The following is a 15,762-nucleotide window of genomic DNA, read 5'->3' as shown; positions in this document are numbered from 1 at the left end:
GTACAGGTCAGCGCTAGCGGATGACATATTTGTACATGTACAGGAAAGAGAAATTACATTGTACTGCTTGCATAACACTGTTACCACCTTCTTACAATGGCCACTTTGTTGTTGAAATACTCCATTTCCTCTTTACGTCAAGACAGTATACTGTAATATGTACAGTGTTTTCCGTAACGTTTGTCGTTCACTTAAGAGACAGATTCAGTAGGAGTACCTAAAGAAATAAGAAAATATTTATACAGACGTGGACAAATTATTAATAAAATTGACGATTTTTATGATAATTTTGTTTACAGAATTTGACTTTTCAATTTAGACTACAATCGACAATTTTGCATATTTCTATCATTACATTAGACAGAAATATGCAAAAATGTCAACTGTAGTTTAAATTGAAGAGTTAAATTTTGTAAAAATATATTATAATAAAAATCTTAAATTTTGTTAATTTGTAAATTAGCAAAAATGTCAACTACAGTCTAAATTGAAGAGTCAAATTTTGTAAAACTATAAAATAAAAATCTTCAGTTTTGCTAATAATTTGAAAAAATATCCAAAATGTCAACTATATTCCAAATTGAAGAATCGAATTTTGTAAAAATATATAATAAAAACCTTCAGTTTTGCTAATAATTTGTAAATATGCAAAAATATCAAATGTAGTCCTAGTTGAAGAGTTAAATTTTCTAAAAATATACAGTACAAATCTTCAATTTTGCTAATAATTTGGAAATACGCAAAAATGTCAAGTGTAGTCTAAATTGAAGAATCATATTTTGTAAAAATATATAATAAAAATCTTCAATTTTGCTAATAATTTGTCCACGTCTGTATATACTTGTGTCAGAAATCTAATTCCTAGTTTGTGTTTGAACAGCGATTATACTTATCTTTAAAAGAAGTGTCCTTGTGCCTTGATGCAAGTTTGGAACATTTCATCATAGTCCTCATAATAGTTGTTGGGACGCAAGAAATATAATTTGGAATCAAAGCTATTTTGGACGGTTAGAGCGTCTAGCCGCGAAACCAGGTGGTCCGGGTTCGATTCCCGGTCGGGGCAAGTTACCTGGTTGAGGTTTTTTTCCGGGGTTTTCCCTCAACCCAATATGAGCAAATGCTGGGTAACCTTCGGTGTTGGACCCCGGACTCATTTCACCGGCATTATCACCTTCATCTCATTCAGACGCTAAATAACCTGAGCTGTTGATAAAGCGTCGTAAAATAACCTACTAAAATAAAAAAAAAAGCTGTTTTGGATAGAAATTTTGTATATACTTATTAAAAATTACTTCTGGTCCTGAATCCGTCGCTGTAGTGAATAGTACAGTTTATGAAACACCCTGTAAGTACGTACACATCTCCCCTTGGAGAGAAACAACATTGTGGAGTGCCCACCTGGCCTCGACAGACTGCACTGGGGCCCTTGCGCTTCCTCCCCTTTTGCATTATGTCCAGTACTCACCATTCACTACATCATTTTTTCTCTATATGGTTTCTTTGAAGATAGGCCTATTATGGAGTTATCTTTTTTTCATCCATTTGCGATTTTCTCCTGTTCACGTCCTTCTAATTTTTTTTTAATCTTACTTTTACCTTCAGTATTTTTTCTTTCTTACTCAGCCTCATCATCTTCAGCTTATTATTCTTCTGCTCCTCCTGTCTTTTTATCTCATTTTTCTTTCTCGGTATCTTCAGTATCGCCCTTCTATTCTCCTCCCGTTGCTTTTTTCACCACCTATTCCTCTCTCTTGTTCCTAGATTTCATCATCTGCCCTTTTTGTTACTTTTATCTTCCTTTTACACGTTTTCTTTCTTTCTCGAATTTATTATCTTATTTTAATGTTGTTCCTTCTTATTTCCTTGCGCCTCCTTTTTCTTTACCTTTAATTCTTTCCTCAATTTTCTCTTTTCTCTCCTCTCTTCTCTATTCTCTCGTTTCTTCTCTGCTCTCCTCTCTTCTCTATTTATTCTCTAGTTTCGTCTCCTCTCTCCTCTCTTTATTCTCTCGTTTCTTCTCCTCTCTCCTCTTTATTCTCTCGTTTCTTCTCCTCTCTCCTCTCTTCTCTCTTTATTCTCTCGTTTCTTCTCCTCTCTCCTCTCTTTATTCTCTAGTTTCATCTCCTCTCTCCTCTCTTCTCTCTTTATTCTCTCGTTTCTTCTCCTCTCTCCTCTCTTTATTCTCTAGTTTCATCTCCTCTCTCCTCTCTTTATTCTCTCGTTTCTTCTCCTCTCTCCTCTCTTCTCTCTTTATTCTCTAGTTTCATCTCCTCTCTTCTCTCTTTATTCTCTAGTTTCATCTCCTCTCTCCTCTCTTCTCTCTTTATTCTCTCGTTTCTTCTCCTCTCTCCTCTCTTTATTCTCTAGTTTCATCTCCTCTCTCCTCTCTTCTCTCTTTATTCTCTCGTTTCTTCTCCTCTCTCCTCTCTTCTCTCTTTATTCTCTAGTTTCATCTCCTCTCTCCTCTCTTCTCTCTTTATTCTCTCGTTTCTTCTCCTCTCTCCTCTTTTCTATCTTTATTCTCTCGTTTCTTCCCCTCTCTCCTCTCTTCTGTCTTTATTCTCTCGTTCCTTCTTCCTGATAGTTTGAGCATCATTCTTATTCATTTCTTATTCTGTCTATCCATTTCACTTCGTCGTTAATGTCCATGTTTCTGTCCCATACATTGCCACACTCCACACAAAGCACTTCACTAGTCTCGTTCTTAGTTATTTTTCCAGAGGTACACAGAAGATGCTCCTTTTTCTATTAAAAGCTTCCTTTGCCATTGCTATCCTCCTTTTGACTTCCTGGCAGCAGCTCATGTTACTGCTTATAGTACACCAAGTATTTGAAGCTGTCCACTTGCTCTGCTGACTTATTTAGAATTCGCACGTTTACCTTCTTTACTTTTCTTGCTATGACCATGGTCTTCGTCTTGCTTCCATTTATCTTCATCCCATACTGCTCACAGCTGTCATTTAGCTCCAGTAGCATATCCCTTAGTCTCATCTCCTCTTCTGCCAACATCGCCAGATATTCTTAAAAAATTAAATTAATTTAAATTATGGTTCATTTAACGACGCTCGCAACTGCAGAGGTTATATCAGCGTCGCTGATGTGCCGGAATTTTGTCCAGCAGGAGTTCTTTTACATGCCAGTAAATCTACTGACATGAGCCTGTCGCATTTAAACACACTTAAATGCCATCGACCTGGGCCAGGATCGAACCCGCAACCTTCGAGCATAGAAGGCCACCGCTATACCAACTACGCTACCGAGGCCGACGAGATATTCTTAATTCTTTATTTGGATTTTTATAGATCACTCTAGGTGAACATTGGCAGAGCAGTGTCTGGACATTGGTAGGATATTGTTACGTAGTCTCCACGCAATGCAACACCGGACGTTACATTGATACCGAACAAACATGCATGTAACTGGACTAGATACGAACTCTAAAGGCCCATTCACAATGAAAATTAAACATAACCGTAGCATAAACACAGAAGTTTGCGCCCAGGCTACCAAATGGGATCATTCACAATGATTCACATAAGCATTGACATAAACAAAACTTTCATGCTTAAGCTTACTTGATTTGCAAACAGAACACAATCGTGGAGCGCTGAAGTATACGACAGAATATGAGGAAATGGCGTCGTTGTTATGTTTCCATGGTTACCAAGTATTTTGCTGTTTATATTCCCATGGTGAATGATGGTATGACCTGCGAATAGGGATGATAAAGAATGGACACTTCGCGTCGGTACCTTTGATGTAGCCGGACTGATTTCAATGACCTTCAAGCCAGCTAGAGCGTGAGATTCTGTTTTCTCCCTAGAGTTGGCGCTGACATCACACCAGCTAGCGGTCGACACAGCGGAAATATGACACATATAATTAATACATCTAGGTACATTATGTACTCAAACAAAATAGATTGGATCCATAAAATAATAAATCCGTCATTAACTGTAATGTCTAGACTCTAGAGTTCCTTTATAATGAGAGTTGAGACGTTGACCCCAACAACAATTAAAATATGTAATGATTTGATAGCACTGAAAATGGAAAAACAAAACTCTTACGAGAAGTAAAACCATATACCTATATTATATTATATTATACACAAATATTAAACGAATTTGATACTTAATTTTATAATGTATTATATTATTTTATAATATAATTTATTATATCTGAAATATAAAAAATTATTATTACAACTAGTTTGTCACTGAGAAATAAGGAAAAGCTCTTAACTTGAATTTATTTGAACCAAAGCGTTACTGAATTATGCAATAAGGTAGGCGATGTTTGGATCCTGTGTCTCAACTCTATACTCAATTATCTTAGCGTATGCTCGATTGCACTAATCTCTAGCGCTTGAAAGTGGAACTAAACGCTGCCGCACAGAGAAACAAAACACAGGAAAATTCGCTCAGTGTCCATTCTTTATAATCCCTATTCGCTGGTATGACTCTTGATTTTACTGTAACGTTAAGTTAACGCTTACGTTATGTTTATTTTTCATTGTGAATGAGCCTTAAGACTTTGATCTTCACGCAGCTCCTTAGAAACATAATACGGTTGTCTTCTGCAGTTACCAGTTGTGAAAGAAGCCCACAAAAAAAAAAAAACTAAAAAAAAATGGCATGAGAGGAAGTTCGCACTGTTTTTGCAAGCATCGAAGTGAAGACGCCGGGCTCCGCCCTTCCCGGTTAGGGACGTCAATGGATGAAAGTGACATTTTTTTGTGAGCCGAGGTGCATTGGAGGCAGCTTGCGTGTGGCCTTGCCGGTTTCCATAACGAAGATCCATCATGCTAAGCCAAAGGGGGGCAGGAGGGGAGTCAGCTGTTGGTCTTGGGCCGGCTTCTACAGGACGTTTCAGTGTTCCTTGCGTCACGTGTGGTGCCGGTCGCGGTCGATCGCAGTGTTCGCCGACGACGCTACCGCTCTGGTTCTCTCGTGACATGACTCAGATCCTGCCAGATATTTAAGAATCCGGTCCCGACCTCAAGGAAAACACGCATTAATGTGGTTGCGACAGTTGAAGGTGTATGTTACTTAAAATGTGTGTGCATAAACATTTGCCTACTAGATATTCAAGGCCTGGACGAACGCGTTAGTTTTTTGTCTTAAAAAAGAAGAATGTGGTGTAGTGTTGCAAGGTCTTGCCGCTAGATAATGCGCTATCTTGTGTACTAAGTCTGAAATGGTTATTTGCATTAGTGAGTTATCGTATGACGTGTTTCAAGTGTTCTTTACGTTATCTTAATTGGTGTTGTAAAGTTTGCTACCTTATTCTTGTTTCTTCGCTCAACTTCCATACTAATATCCAGTTTGCTGCATGAAATAGGCAATCTGGTAACTTGATCCAAGTGAATATATACTAATCTCTCATCGAGAATTCGGAGAAAAATAGAGCTTGGAAATATATCGAAATATTTGAGTGTGAAGTGCGTGTTCAGACGAAAGTCAATGCTGTTATTTGGCTAAGGCCGTGTCTCAAAACTCAAATCTATACTACGTGCTAATAACTATAGCAACTAGGTGACTTGTAAACTACACACTAGAGGGCTTTGAACATGTATGCTGGAATCATGGCCTTCTTCATAGACTATTTTTCTAAAAACCATGACATCACGGTACCGGTATAGCACTAAATTAAGAAGGCAGTGTCCCAATGCAGTTTAATTACGAGTTATCAGTTGTTATTTTTTGGAAGTTCGAATTCTTTGTTTATAAACAGTTTTCCAGTAAACAGTTCATGAAATTTAAGTCTCAGGTTTATGAACTGAATGGTAATTCCCTGAGACACTAGAAAAGAAGCGTAGAAAGATGTAGAATTGTAAAAGATGTTCAAAAGATATCTATGAAAATTACGTTTAGCAGTCAACAATCGAAATAAATGTGGAAAAGGTAAGAGCCTGAAATATTACAATATTAAAAAAATGTAACACAGATACCAACAATGTCAATGTTCCAAGTTAACGTGTTATTCTACATTGGATTCACATTTTATTTCCAAAGCATCCCAGATTTTATAACCTCTAATTGTTAATGATATATCCATGTTTGTTTACTATACAAGTCAACAATCAAGCAAGCATTTTCGTTTACTAGCTACTACGGACGTAGCTTTGGATCGTAACTTCTGATGTCACATCCGGCTATTTAGTCAACAATCTAGTTCACTTCTGCTGAAAATGTAGCTTTGAGACACGGCCTTCTTCGAACCTCTTCTTCATAAACACGCTTCGAAAATTGATAATATTTTTCAACAAGCAGTGATGGAAATTGCATGTTTCTTTTAGGCACGAAATGCGAAATCTGTGACGTGTATGTTTTTAATGCATATACCTCTTTCAGTGTGGAAAAAGTCGAGTAAATTTATATAATATATATTTAACACTCATAAATTAGCAATTTTTTTAATTGAATATTAAACTGTGTGTATTTAAGTTGTAGTTTTATGTGTAAATGATGCAGAAATAAACGCGACATAATTGATTAAAAAAGGATTTAGCGGCCATTTAGCGTAAACAGTCGTTAGGTTTTTTTTTTCTTCTTTTCGTATAGCTGTCCAGGCATTGAAAATCTATAGCATTAAAACGACAGTGATTTTGGTGTTAATGTTTTGTTTGTGTTTTGAGTGTAGATGTCGTGGTGAGGTATTCGAGATGTGTTACTTATACTGAACGATGAGTGGACGTACATTCGTAGTGGCGGTATGGGGAATACCGCAGGAACTGAAGATATAGCGAGTGATAACAACGTCGAGCTATCTTGTGAGTGTCCTTCCAGTGAACGCCTCGTCGATATGAGTAGTGAAGCAGATATTTGCGACGACTTCGTCGACCATGTAGACGGTGAGGTGGTGGAAACCAAGAATCCCGTTGTTGTGGAAGCGATAAATGGCGAGGAGCATCAGAAAGGTGTTGTGGACGATACAAGAAACCTCGAAAACGGCATCGCCATCATCGAGGACAGTCCTGCTAGTCCAGAAGACGAAGACATGTCCAAACTGTCGTCTGCGGACGTAAAGGATGTCGGGGTTGGCAGGAACAGAACTTCCAGCGAGACCTGGACGGGGGAGGACTTGGAAGATGATGACTGCATATTCGATTTTCTAGATAAGAGCAACGATAAGGTACGTGCGTGCGTGTTTGATGGGGGTTAGAGTCTATGACGACGAGGTAAATGGTAAAACAGTGAGATTTGTTTGTTCACTTTATTCCAACTAGTTATCTCCCCCATTCTGAATATTGATTGGGTCGTGCATTTGTCACGATTTTCAACCCGTAAAAAGTCGCTCCAAAACGAATTTTTTAAAAGTCGTTTTTGTTTTATTATTATTATTATTATCATCGTTGTCATCGTTGTCATCCACGTCAAGAATTGGGTCATTCTGGATCATTTCTGACTTCAAACTTGTACCAACTTATTGGTCTGCCCATCTTTCAACGGTCTTCACAAAATATGTCTCCCTCCCAGCCGGTGTGGAGTGTAGAATTACCCTTGGTAACCTGTTGTTAATCATTCGTAATATACGGCGATTTTTATTTATCATCATTATTATTATTATTATTATTATTATTATTATCTGTTGCACGTGTTGAGAGAATAGCTGACTGTTTCCTGTTTGATATGGGTTTTTCGAGGATGCCATCATTTTATTATATAATAATAATAATAATAATAATAATAATAATAATAATAATAGCCTTATTATTAATTCTATACTTTACTTTGGTTCGATCTAAACTTGAATATGCATCTGTAGCCTGGAATTCCATTACTTCAACAGATTCGGTTAAATTGGAAAATATTCAAAGAAAATTTATTTCCTTATGTGCTTTTCGATTTATACCCAATTCCTCTGACTTTAACTATGAGATTACCTGTAAATATTTTAATTGTTGTAGCCTTTATTCTAGACGTCAAAATCTTTATTATCAATTTCTTTGCAAAGTTATCAATGGTGATATTGATTGTGAGTCTATCATAAACAACATTAGCCTTCGTATTCCTACAAAAGGTTTAAGATTTCAAAAAATTTTTTATAACAGAAATTCTTAATCACTTTCTCCAGTCTGTAGATGCATAAAATATGCCAATTTGCATGGGCACAATTTAGATCATTTTCAGATATAGTTTCGTTTTGATTATTAGTATTTACTGTTCTTGTTATCTATTTTATTTATGTATGTTTTTGTTTATTTAAGATATTATTTAATCGTTTTTGTACCTTTGTATCTTCTGTTTGTGTATTGTGCTGAACTATAATTGGCCTCTGGCTGTTGTTCAGCACACAACTAATAATAATAATAATAATAATAATAATAATTATTATTATTATTATTATTATTATTATTATCTGTTGCACGTGTTGAGAGAATAACGGACTGTTTGCTATTTGATATGGCATTTCGAGGAAACCAGCATTTTATTTATTATTATTATTATTATTATTATTATTATTATTATTATTATTATCTGTTGCACGTTTTGAGAGAATAACGGACTGTTTGCTATTTGATATGGCATTTCGAGGAAACCAGCATTTTATTTATTATTATTATTATTATTATTATTATTATTATTATTATTATCTGTTGCACGTGTTGAGAGAATAACGGACTGTTTGCTATTTGATATGGCATTTCGAGGAAACCAGCATTTTATTTATTATTATTATTATTATTATTATTATTATTATTATTATTATTATCTGTTGCATGTGTTGAGAGAATAACGGACTGTTTGCTATTTGATATGGCATTTCGAGGAAACCAGCATTTTATTTATTATTATTATTATTATTATTATTATTATTATTATTATTATTATTATTATTATTATTATTATTATCTGTTGCACGTTTTGAGAGAATAACGGACTGTTTGCTATTTGATATGGCATTTCGAGGAAACCAGCATTTTATTTATTATTATTATTATTATTATTATCTGTTGCACGTGTTGAGAGAATAACGGACTGTTTGCTATTTGATATGGCATTTCGAGGAAACCAGCATTTTATTTATTATTATTATTATTATTATTATTATTATCTGTTGCACGTGTTGAGAGAATAACGGACTGTTTGCTATTTGATATGGCATTTCGAGGAAACCAGCATTTTATTTATTATTATTATTATTATTATTATTATTATTATTATTATTATTATTATCATTATGATTATTATTATTATTATCTGTTGCATGTGTTGAGAGAATAACGGACTGTTTGCTATTTGATATGGCATTTCGAGGAAACCAGCATTTTATTTATTATTATTATTATCATTATGATTATTCACTCTTGCATATGTTGAGAGAATAGCAAATTATTTGCTGTTACAGGCTGTTCGAGAAAAACTTTTATTGTTATTGTTATTATTATTATTATTATTATTATTATTATTATTATTATTTGATTTATTTTAAATAAATCATCCCAGTACATAGAAGGATGGTGATGATGATTTATCTTCAATTGTTTGGTCAACGGCAATGCTTTAAACGACACAAAACAAGTTACTCAAACTCTAGCATCTATGGAAAGAAGAACTTACTTCCCTGCCAGGAATCGAACTTGGGGTCGTTGAACTGATTATACTTTCCCTCGGTATCGTGCAATGTCTTCCTTTTAGTGAGTGCAATACACTTTTAAAAACGAATGGGGCACTTTAGTATTAAATAGATAATTAAGAACTGATCGAACTCCAACCTAACCTAACGTACACGAAGCCATTACGTGTAACTTGGCATTCTACTTCAAATACTGGCTCGGAATAAAAACTGTATGTTGCGTGGCTAGTTGAAGAAGCAGACTTAACTGACCACGATGATATTATATTCTGGATGATAAACTGTTAGCCTATATGTGTGCTGAACTAACCTTGTCTACCCCGACCTACATTGTACGCTAATGTGGGAAATCCTCTTTGATAAAGTGAGGGTCTAGGGAAAAAGCATCAGCAATGGAGGTGCCTGTAGGTCAGTCATGTCAATTGATGCCCATACGAGCAAGCGCGCGCTTTAGAGCTCAGGCGAGCCTGAGCGCTTTACAGCGGAAAGGAAAAAGACAGACGAAAGAGGTAGTATATGCCGCTTGGTCGAGCTATATTCAGGGATGGCCAGCACCGATTCAATAGATAAAGGGAAGAGAACTTATTAAAACTGTATCCATGGTAATTTTTAGATTTGTCTGAGAAGTATAAGTGCATTATAAGAATGAAAATTTTAATTTTAATGCTCATTTTTCACAAGTTTGGTTCTTTTTATTCAAAAGAAATATTTTCTCAACTTATTTTTTATAGGAAAGTGAAATTTTCAGATATAGGCCTATTTATTTAGTAGCCTTACAGAATGTTTTCGTAAATCTAATATACCGTAAATACGTATTACTGAAGATAGTGTATCGAAAATTTTGAAAATATTCGCATGGAAATTGTTTGTAAGGAAATGAATTAACAAAGCAACTACTGTTACATCATAAGCAAAAGATACGTGCCCATGTGTTGTAAAAATGTCAGCTGTATAGCTTCAGCACATTTCGAGAAAATAATTTAATATTCTGATGAAAGGAAGTTGCTCACCAATATCACCTTAAAAGCATAATGCGGTAAGAGCTTGGTTATGGAATATTAGTTACACTTAGAACATATGCGGTACCTAGGTAACTTTACTTTGCACTGTAATATTGTTTTGATTAGTTTGATTACTTTTATAAGGCTAAAGGTACCATAAATATCAATTCCAACTTATCATGTCATACTCAATCTCTTTTGAGATATCACTTTCTTTATGAATGATGTGTTTCATCCATTTAGTACAGTATAGTTGTACTACTATCGAATTTATGTGAATATTCCTTCTTAACTCTTTATTATGTTATTAACATTTAAAACACAACTGCAATATTAAGAATTTGGTATTAGTACTTTTGTTTAGAGACAAAATATAAAATACCAAACAGAAAGAAACCATATAAAAATAACGACATAAAATTTCACGTTCACCACTGTTTGTGCACCACTGTTTTCTTAATCCAACAGGCTGCTTATTCATATACATAACCCTCCCTCTTTCCATACCTAGCGCTTGATGCCCGCTCACGACGTCAAGGTCAGAAAAATGCGCTTGCTTTGACATCACTGCTGTAGATAGTTACTGATGATAGGTTGAAAGGTAACCTATTCCGTCTTATACAACAGTTCGATAAATTGCTCTGAGGTCCTTATTTCATAAACAATATGGCATTGTACGTCCCCCTGCTTTGGCTGAGTCATCAGACCATCTTGTTGCGAAGGGTTCGAGTCCTGGTGAGGTCTGGGATTTTTTTTAAATTGAAAAATCCATAGTAGATAACGAGATCACAGTTGGTGTTTTTCTCTGGGTTCTTCCGTTTCCTCATTTTAGACATCTGCATGATTTTGTAAACATTTATCCATTTCGTCATGTTTCCATAGCATTCCCCGAACGCCGGCTGGCGATGCAAGGAGGGGGCTGGCCTAGGGACGAGTTGGGTGTCCACATCTGTGGAGTAAAGGCTGGTTCACAATAAACCGAGGACGGAAACGACAACGAGAACGAAAACGGAATTAGTGTTAAAATAAATGTATTTAAATGTGAGCATTCACAATAGTTAACGGAAATAATGTTTAAATACATTTATTTTAACATTATTTCCGTTCTCATTCTCGTTGTCGTTTTCGTTCCCGGTTTATTGTGAACCAGCCTTAACGGTTAGCACGTCTGGCCGCGAAACCAGGTGGCCCGGGTTCGATTCCCGGTCGGGACAAATTATCTAGTTGAGGTTTTTTCCGGGGTTTTCCTTCAACTCAATATGAGCAAATGCTGGGTAACTTTCTGTGCTGGACCCCAGACTCATTTCACCGGCATTATCACCATCTCATTCAGACGCTAAATAACCTAAGATGTTGATAAAGCGTCGTAAAATAATCGACTAAAAAAAGAGTTGGGTTGCATGCTCGAAATCGGGGTACGCAGCGAACCTTAGTGTAGTCAGCCGGTGTGGATTTGGGAATGCGCCTAGCTTGAGGGTTGGCGCTATAGATCTTGAAAGGTTGCAGTGCTGGGTCGTAACGCCAACCTCTCGAAATTCCATTGCTTTCCATGGTTTAATACCGATACATTACAAATTATAAATTGTAAGTTGCTGTAAAGTATGGAGTTGTATCTTTCGGGGTATTTTTCCAGAATACCTACACTATAGGAGACACAATTTTCTTTTGCTTCACTAGCTTCTGTGAGATGTAGGAGAGAGTTGGGTAGTATCGGACATCGGGTAATATCGGACAGTGAATTTCTTTCATCTACCACCAGATGATAGTACCTGAATGACATGGTTACGTTTCTGTGATGTCGCATACAGAAACGTAACCATGTCATTCAGGTACTACGATCTGGTGGTACATGAATGAAACTCACTGTCCGATATTACCCGATGTCCGATACTACCCAACTCTCCCCTATACAGAGTGAACCGTAAGTAACGTCATTAATTTCAGGGGGTTATTCTTTGAGATATCTCTAACAAAGTTTAATACAATTTTGGTCGTTTTTGTTTACTTTTCGATACAAAAATTGTTTTATGTAAAGCATTTCACAGCGTGTTTTGAGAAAGCCATTGATTGAATTCCCAATGTGCTCAGTCAATTTAAAAGAGCAGTGTATTATGATAATAAACGTTTGCAAGAATTTCAGTTTTGTCTTTAAATGTGTAGGAATTTGATCCGAACAAATGTCACATTTTAAGTTCCTTTGCCACGTTAACCCTAAACTTAGATATAAGTTATAATAATAATAATAATAATAATAATAATAATAATAATAATAATACTTTATTGCCAGAACAAAGATACATATTGATTTTTTATATAAATAAGAACTCTCTAGCACCCCAGAAAAAGTTACATACTCGTGCTCAGGGGGCATTCCACATAAGTTATGTTAAGACATTTTATTGAATAACAGAGTAAAAAGTAATAGAAGAAAAAAAGAATTAAAAAAACACGTATCACAATAATTTAACTTCAAATTTTCTCTGTTAACAGCAATTTTTAAATTTATTTTTTGAAATAAGGAACTTTAGCAACATTAGGGGATTTATCTATTATCATGTTATAAAGTCTTGGACCGAAGTTGCTACTGTGATTATAAGCTACAGTTGTGGTACATTTAGGAACTGTCAAGCATATGGTGTCTGATCTTTTGGTTTTATATTTATGTGAATGTAAATTAAAAATGTTTCGGTTTTTATGTACGAAATTCAGTAATACATTGTTATAAATTTGATGGAAGTCAAATACTTTAAATTCTGAATACAGCAGCTCTGAAGGATAATCAAGAGGTTTATTAAGGCATAATTTATTTATATTTTATTTTTATTTTATTTTATTTATTTATTTAACAATAACATATACATAAAAACGTTACATTAAAATATCCCGAAAGACCAAAGCTCGTGTTCGGGGACAGTTCCGTTACATAGATATACATACTTTGTAGACAAAATACTTCAGAAAAAGGCCACATAAAAATGATAATAAATTTAGTAAGTAATAATCCTAGTAATAACTGAGTGGAAAAAGAGACGATGTTGAGATTGGTGAATTAATATAAAATTATTATTAGTAGTATAATTAGTGCAGATCATGTTGATATAGTAATCAAGATAAAATAGAAAAAAATATACTTAGGATAGAAATAAACTTGTTTTACAGTACATGGTACATAATATAAATACAGGGAAGTCTGTCATATAAATTTTTTAATTCTAGACCTGAAAATTTCATTGCTTAAAGTAGTCAATTCTGGATGAAATTTTATTATCGAATTATATAGCCGTGGACCATAATTTGTACTGTGTAGTAAAGCAGCGGCTGTGAAACATTTAGGTTCAACTAATTTAAGAATTTCATTTCGTCTCGTATTATGAGCATGTGGCTGAGCTACAAATTTCATTCTATTTTTATGATAGAATTTCATTAAAGAGTATTTATAAATTTGGTCGATTCTAAAAACATTCAATTCGGAATGGATCAAATTTGTTGGATAATCCAGTCGCCTTTTCAAACGTAAACATTTCCATAGCTACCAGTAATTTCCGTATCAACAAATTCTTTCAATTTTTTTACTACACTTAAAGAAAACTCAAGGTCATATGCTTTCCGATATTTGGAAACGTATGTCTGATGTTTCGGATTCTGAATTGGTGAAGTCTGTACAGCAGTAGCGGCCAGTGATCGAAATCCTCGGTGAGGCCAGATGCAACTAGTTAAGTGCCTCCGATAGGAAATGTTTGTTTATGATATTAATTATTATTGTTATTATATTATTAATATCATTATTACTGTATTATTATTGTTATTATTATTACTATTATTAGTCTATTGTTATTACTATCAAGAAAAATAATAATTTCACTCACCAAATAAGCTGTTATGCTGTGAGTTTAGTGATTGTTTCAGTGTGATGAAGCAACCCATATTATGTGTTGGAATTCCCCTTTCTTTCTTTTCTTTTTATTTTTTTCCTTTGACAGCAACAAACAAGGCCAAGAGAAGTTTATTTTGCCTCACATTACCACATAACCATTTATGTTGCCCATACCAGGATGCAATAGAAACTCGCGTTTTAAGATTATGTGTCAGAAAAATTATCAGCGATGTCGTAGGTAGTCTCTCTCTTTATTTAAAACTTCCTTTCTTTCAGTATTATTTCTTCTCGAAAAAGGACACTCTAACAATGAATTAACTTCTCCAGCATTATTTCTCTCATTTGTTTCTGTTTATATTTTCCCAAAAATACATAACAACATTGGCCCAGATTCACTACTGTACTACGAAGTACAATAGTAGAACACCCTCGCTTATATCATAAACTGAGACATAAGGGGAGAGAATCGAGTGGGTCTCTGCCTGCCAAAGAGCTGGAATTTTGTTATTTATGGCCTAGTTAGGAAGACAAGTCACCACTGCTATTCCCACCCCACTCTACCCTTGAGGCCGGCCCATGGATGGGAGGAGTGAAACCTGACCAGGCCAGACGAATTGTGCCTCAGCTACAACGTTTTAAGCGTAAACTCAAAGCCCGCGAAAGGACATGAAATGCACTAAGCCAGACCCGGCACGAACGATTCTGGCCTCAGGAATAAATTTTACTGCAAAACAGGTCTATATACATCACAAGCCAGACCCGGCACGAGTGATCCCGGCCTCAGGAACAAATTTTACTGCAAAACAGTTCTATATACATAAAAGTTTTCAAATGCTTCTAGAGCGATATATGCTTCATTCAAATAACTAATACATTATATAAAAACACAAAATTTGATTTCAGTTAAGCCAAGTGACTGAGGCCCGGCCTCACTTGCCTCAGTCAATCAGCCGCCACTGCTGTACAGTAAGCAGAGTGTGTTTTGAAATAGTAATCTGTGCGTTCACCTCCTTTTCGCCACTCTGGCACCAGATGGTCTGCATTCCTTCTGTATAGTGTTACAATGCTAGGACACGTGCAGTTACTGATTTGGAATGTGAGGTACGTCATAATTTGAGTAGAGTGTGGAATCCTGAATCTGTAGGTAGGCCTATCTATGTGGCCTTTTAATGTATTTGTATCTTTGAAAGACTCTCCAGTTCACACGATGTTTAGAAAGCAGTCTTCGTGAGTGAGGGTCCGCCTAGGACACCCGGAGCCGGCATCTTGCATGGGTGGCGGTGCAGAAAGTTTGTCACGACCCGC

The 15,762-nt window shown here is 35.4% G+C and overlaps 1 protein-coding gene across 4 annotated transcripts in view; it reads left to right on the top strand.

Annotated features, from left to right (window-relative positions):
* The window catches only part of LOC138700979 (leucine-rich repeat flightless-interacting protein 2), a 238,267-nt gene that overhangs the window by 136,856 nt on the left and 85,649 nt on the right, over positions 1 to 15,762 (top strand). The window contains exons 1-2 of one of the 4 annotated variants that reach the window (XM_069827435.1): positions 4,886 to 5,042; positions 6,646 to 7,137. The exons of 1 other annotated variant lie outside the window; for it this stretch is intronic. In XM_069827435.1, the coding sequence (XP_069683536.1) occupies positions 6,718 to 7,137 (420 nt within the window). In that variant the 5' untranslated portion in view covers positions 4,886 to 5,042; positions 6,646 to 6,717. Of the gene's footprint in view, positions 1 to 4,885; positions 5,043 to 5,076; positions 5,216 to 6,645; positions 7,138 to 15,762 lie in introns of those variants that run through there. 2 more of the 4 variants (XM_069827433.1, XM_069827434.1) reach the window with 2 other exon arrangements.

The sequence above is a fragment of the Periplaneta americana genome, chromosome 6 (genome assembly GCF_040183065.1).
Source record: "Periplaneta americana isolate PAMFEO1 chromosome 6, P.americana_PAMFEO1_priV1, whole genome shotgun sequence".
NCBI classification, from domain to species: domain Eukaryota; kingdom Metazoa; phylum Arthropoda; class Insecta; order Blattodea; family Blattidae; genus Periplaneta; species Periplaneta americana.
Note: the sequence above shows the minus strand (reverse complement) of the source record. Positions and strands in the feature narration are given on the sequence as shown.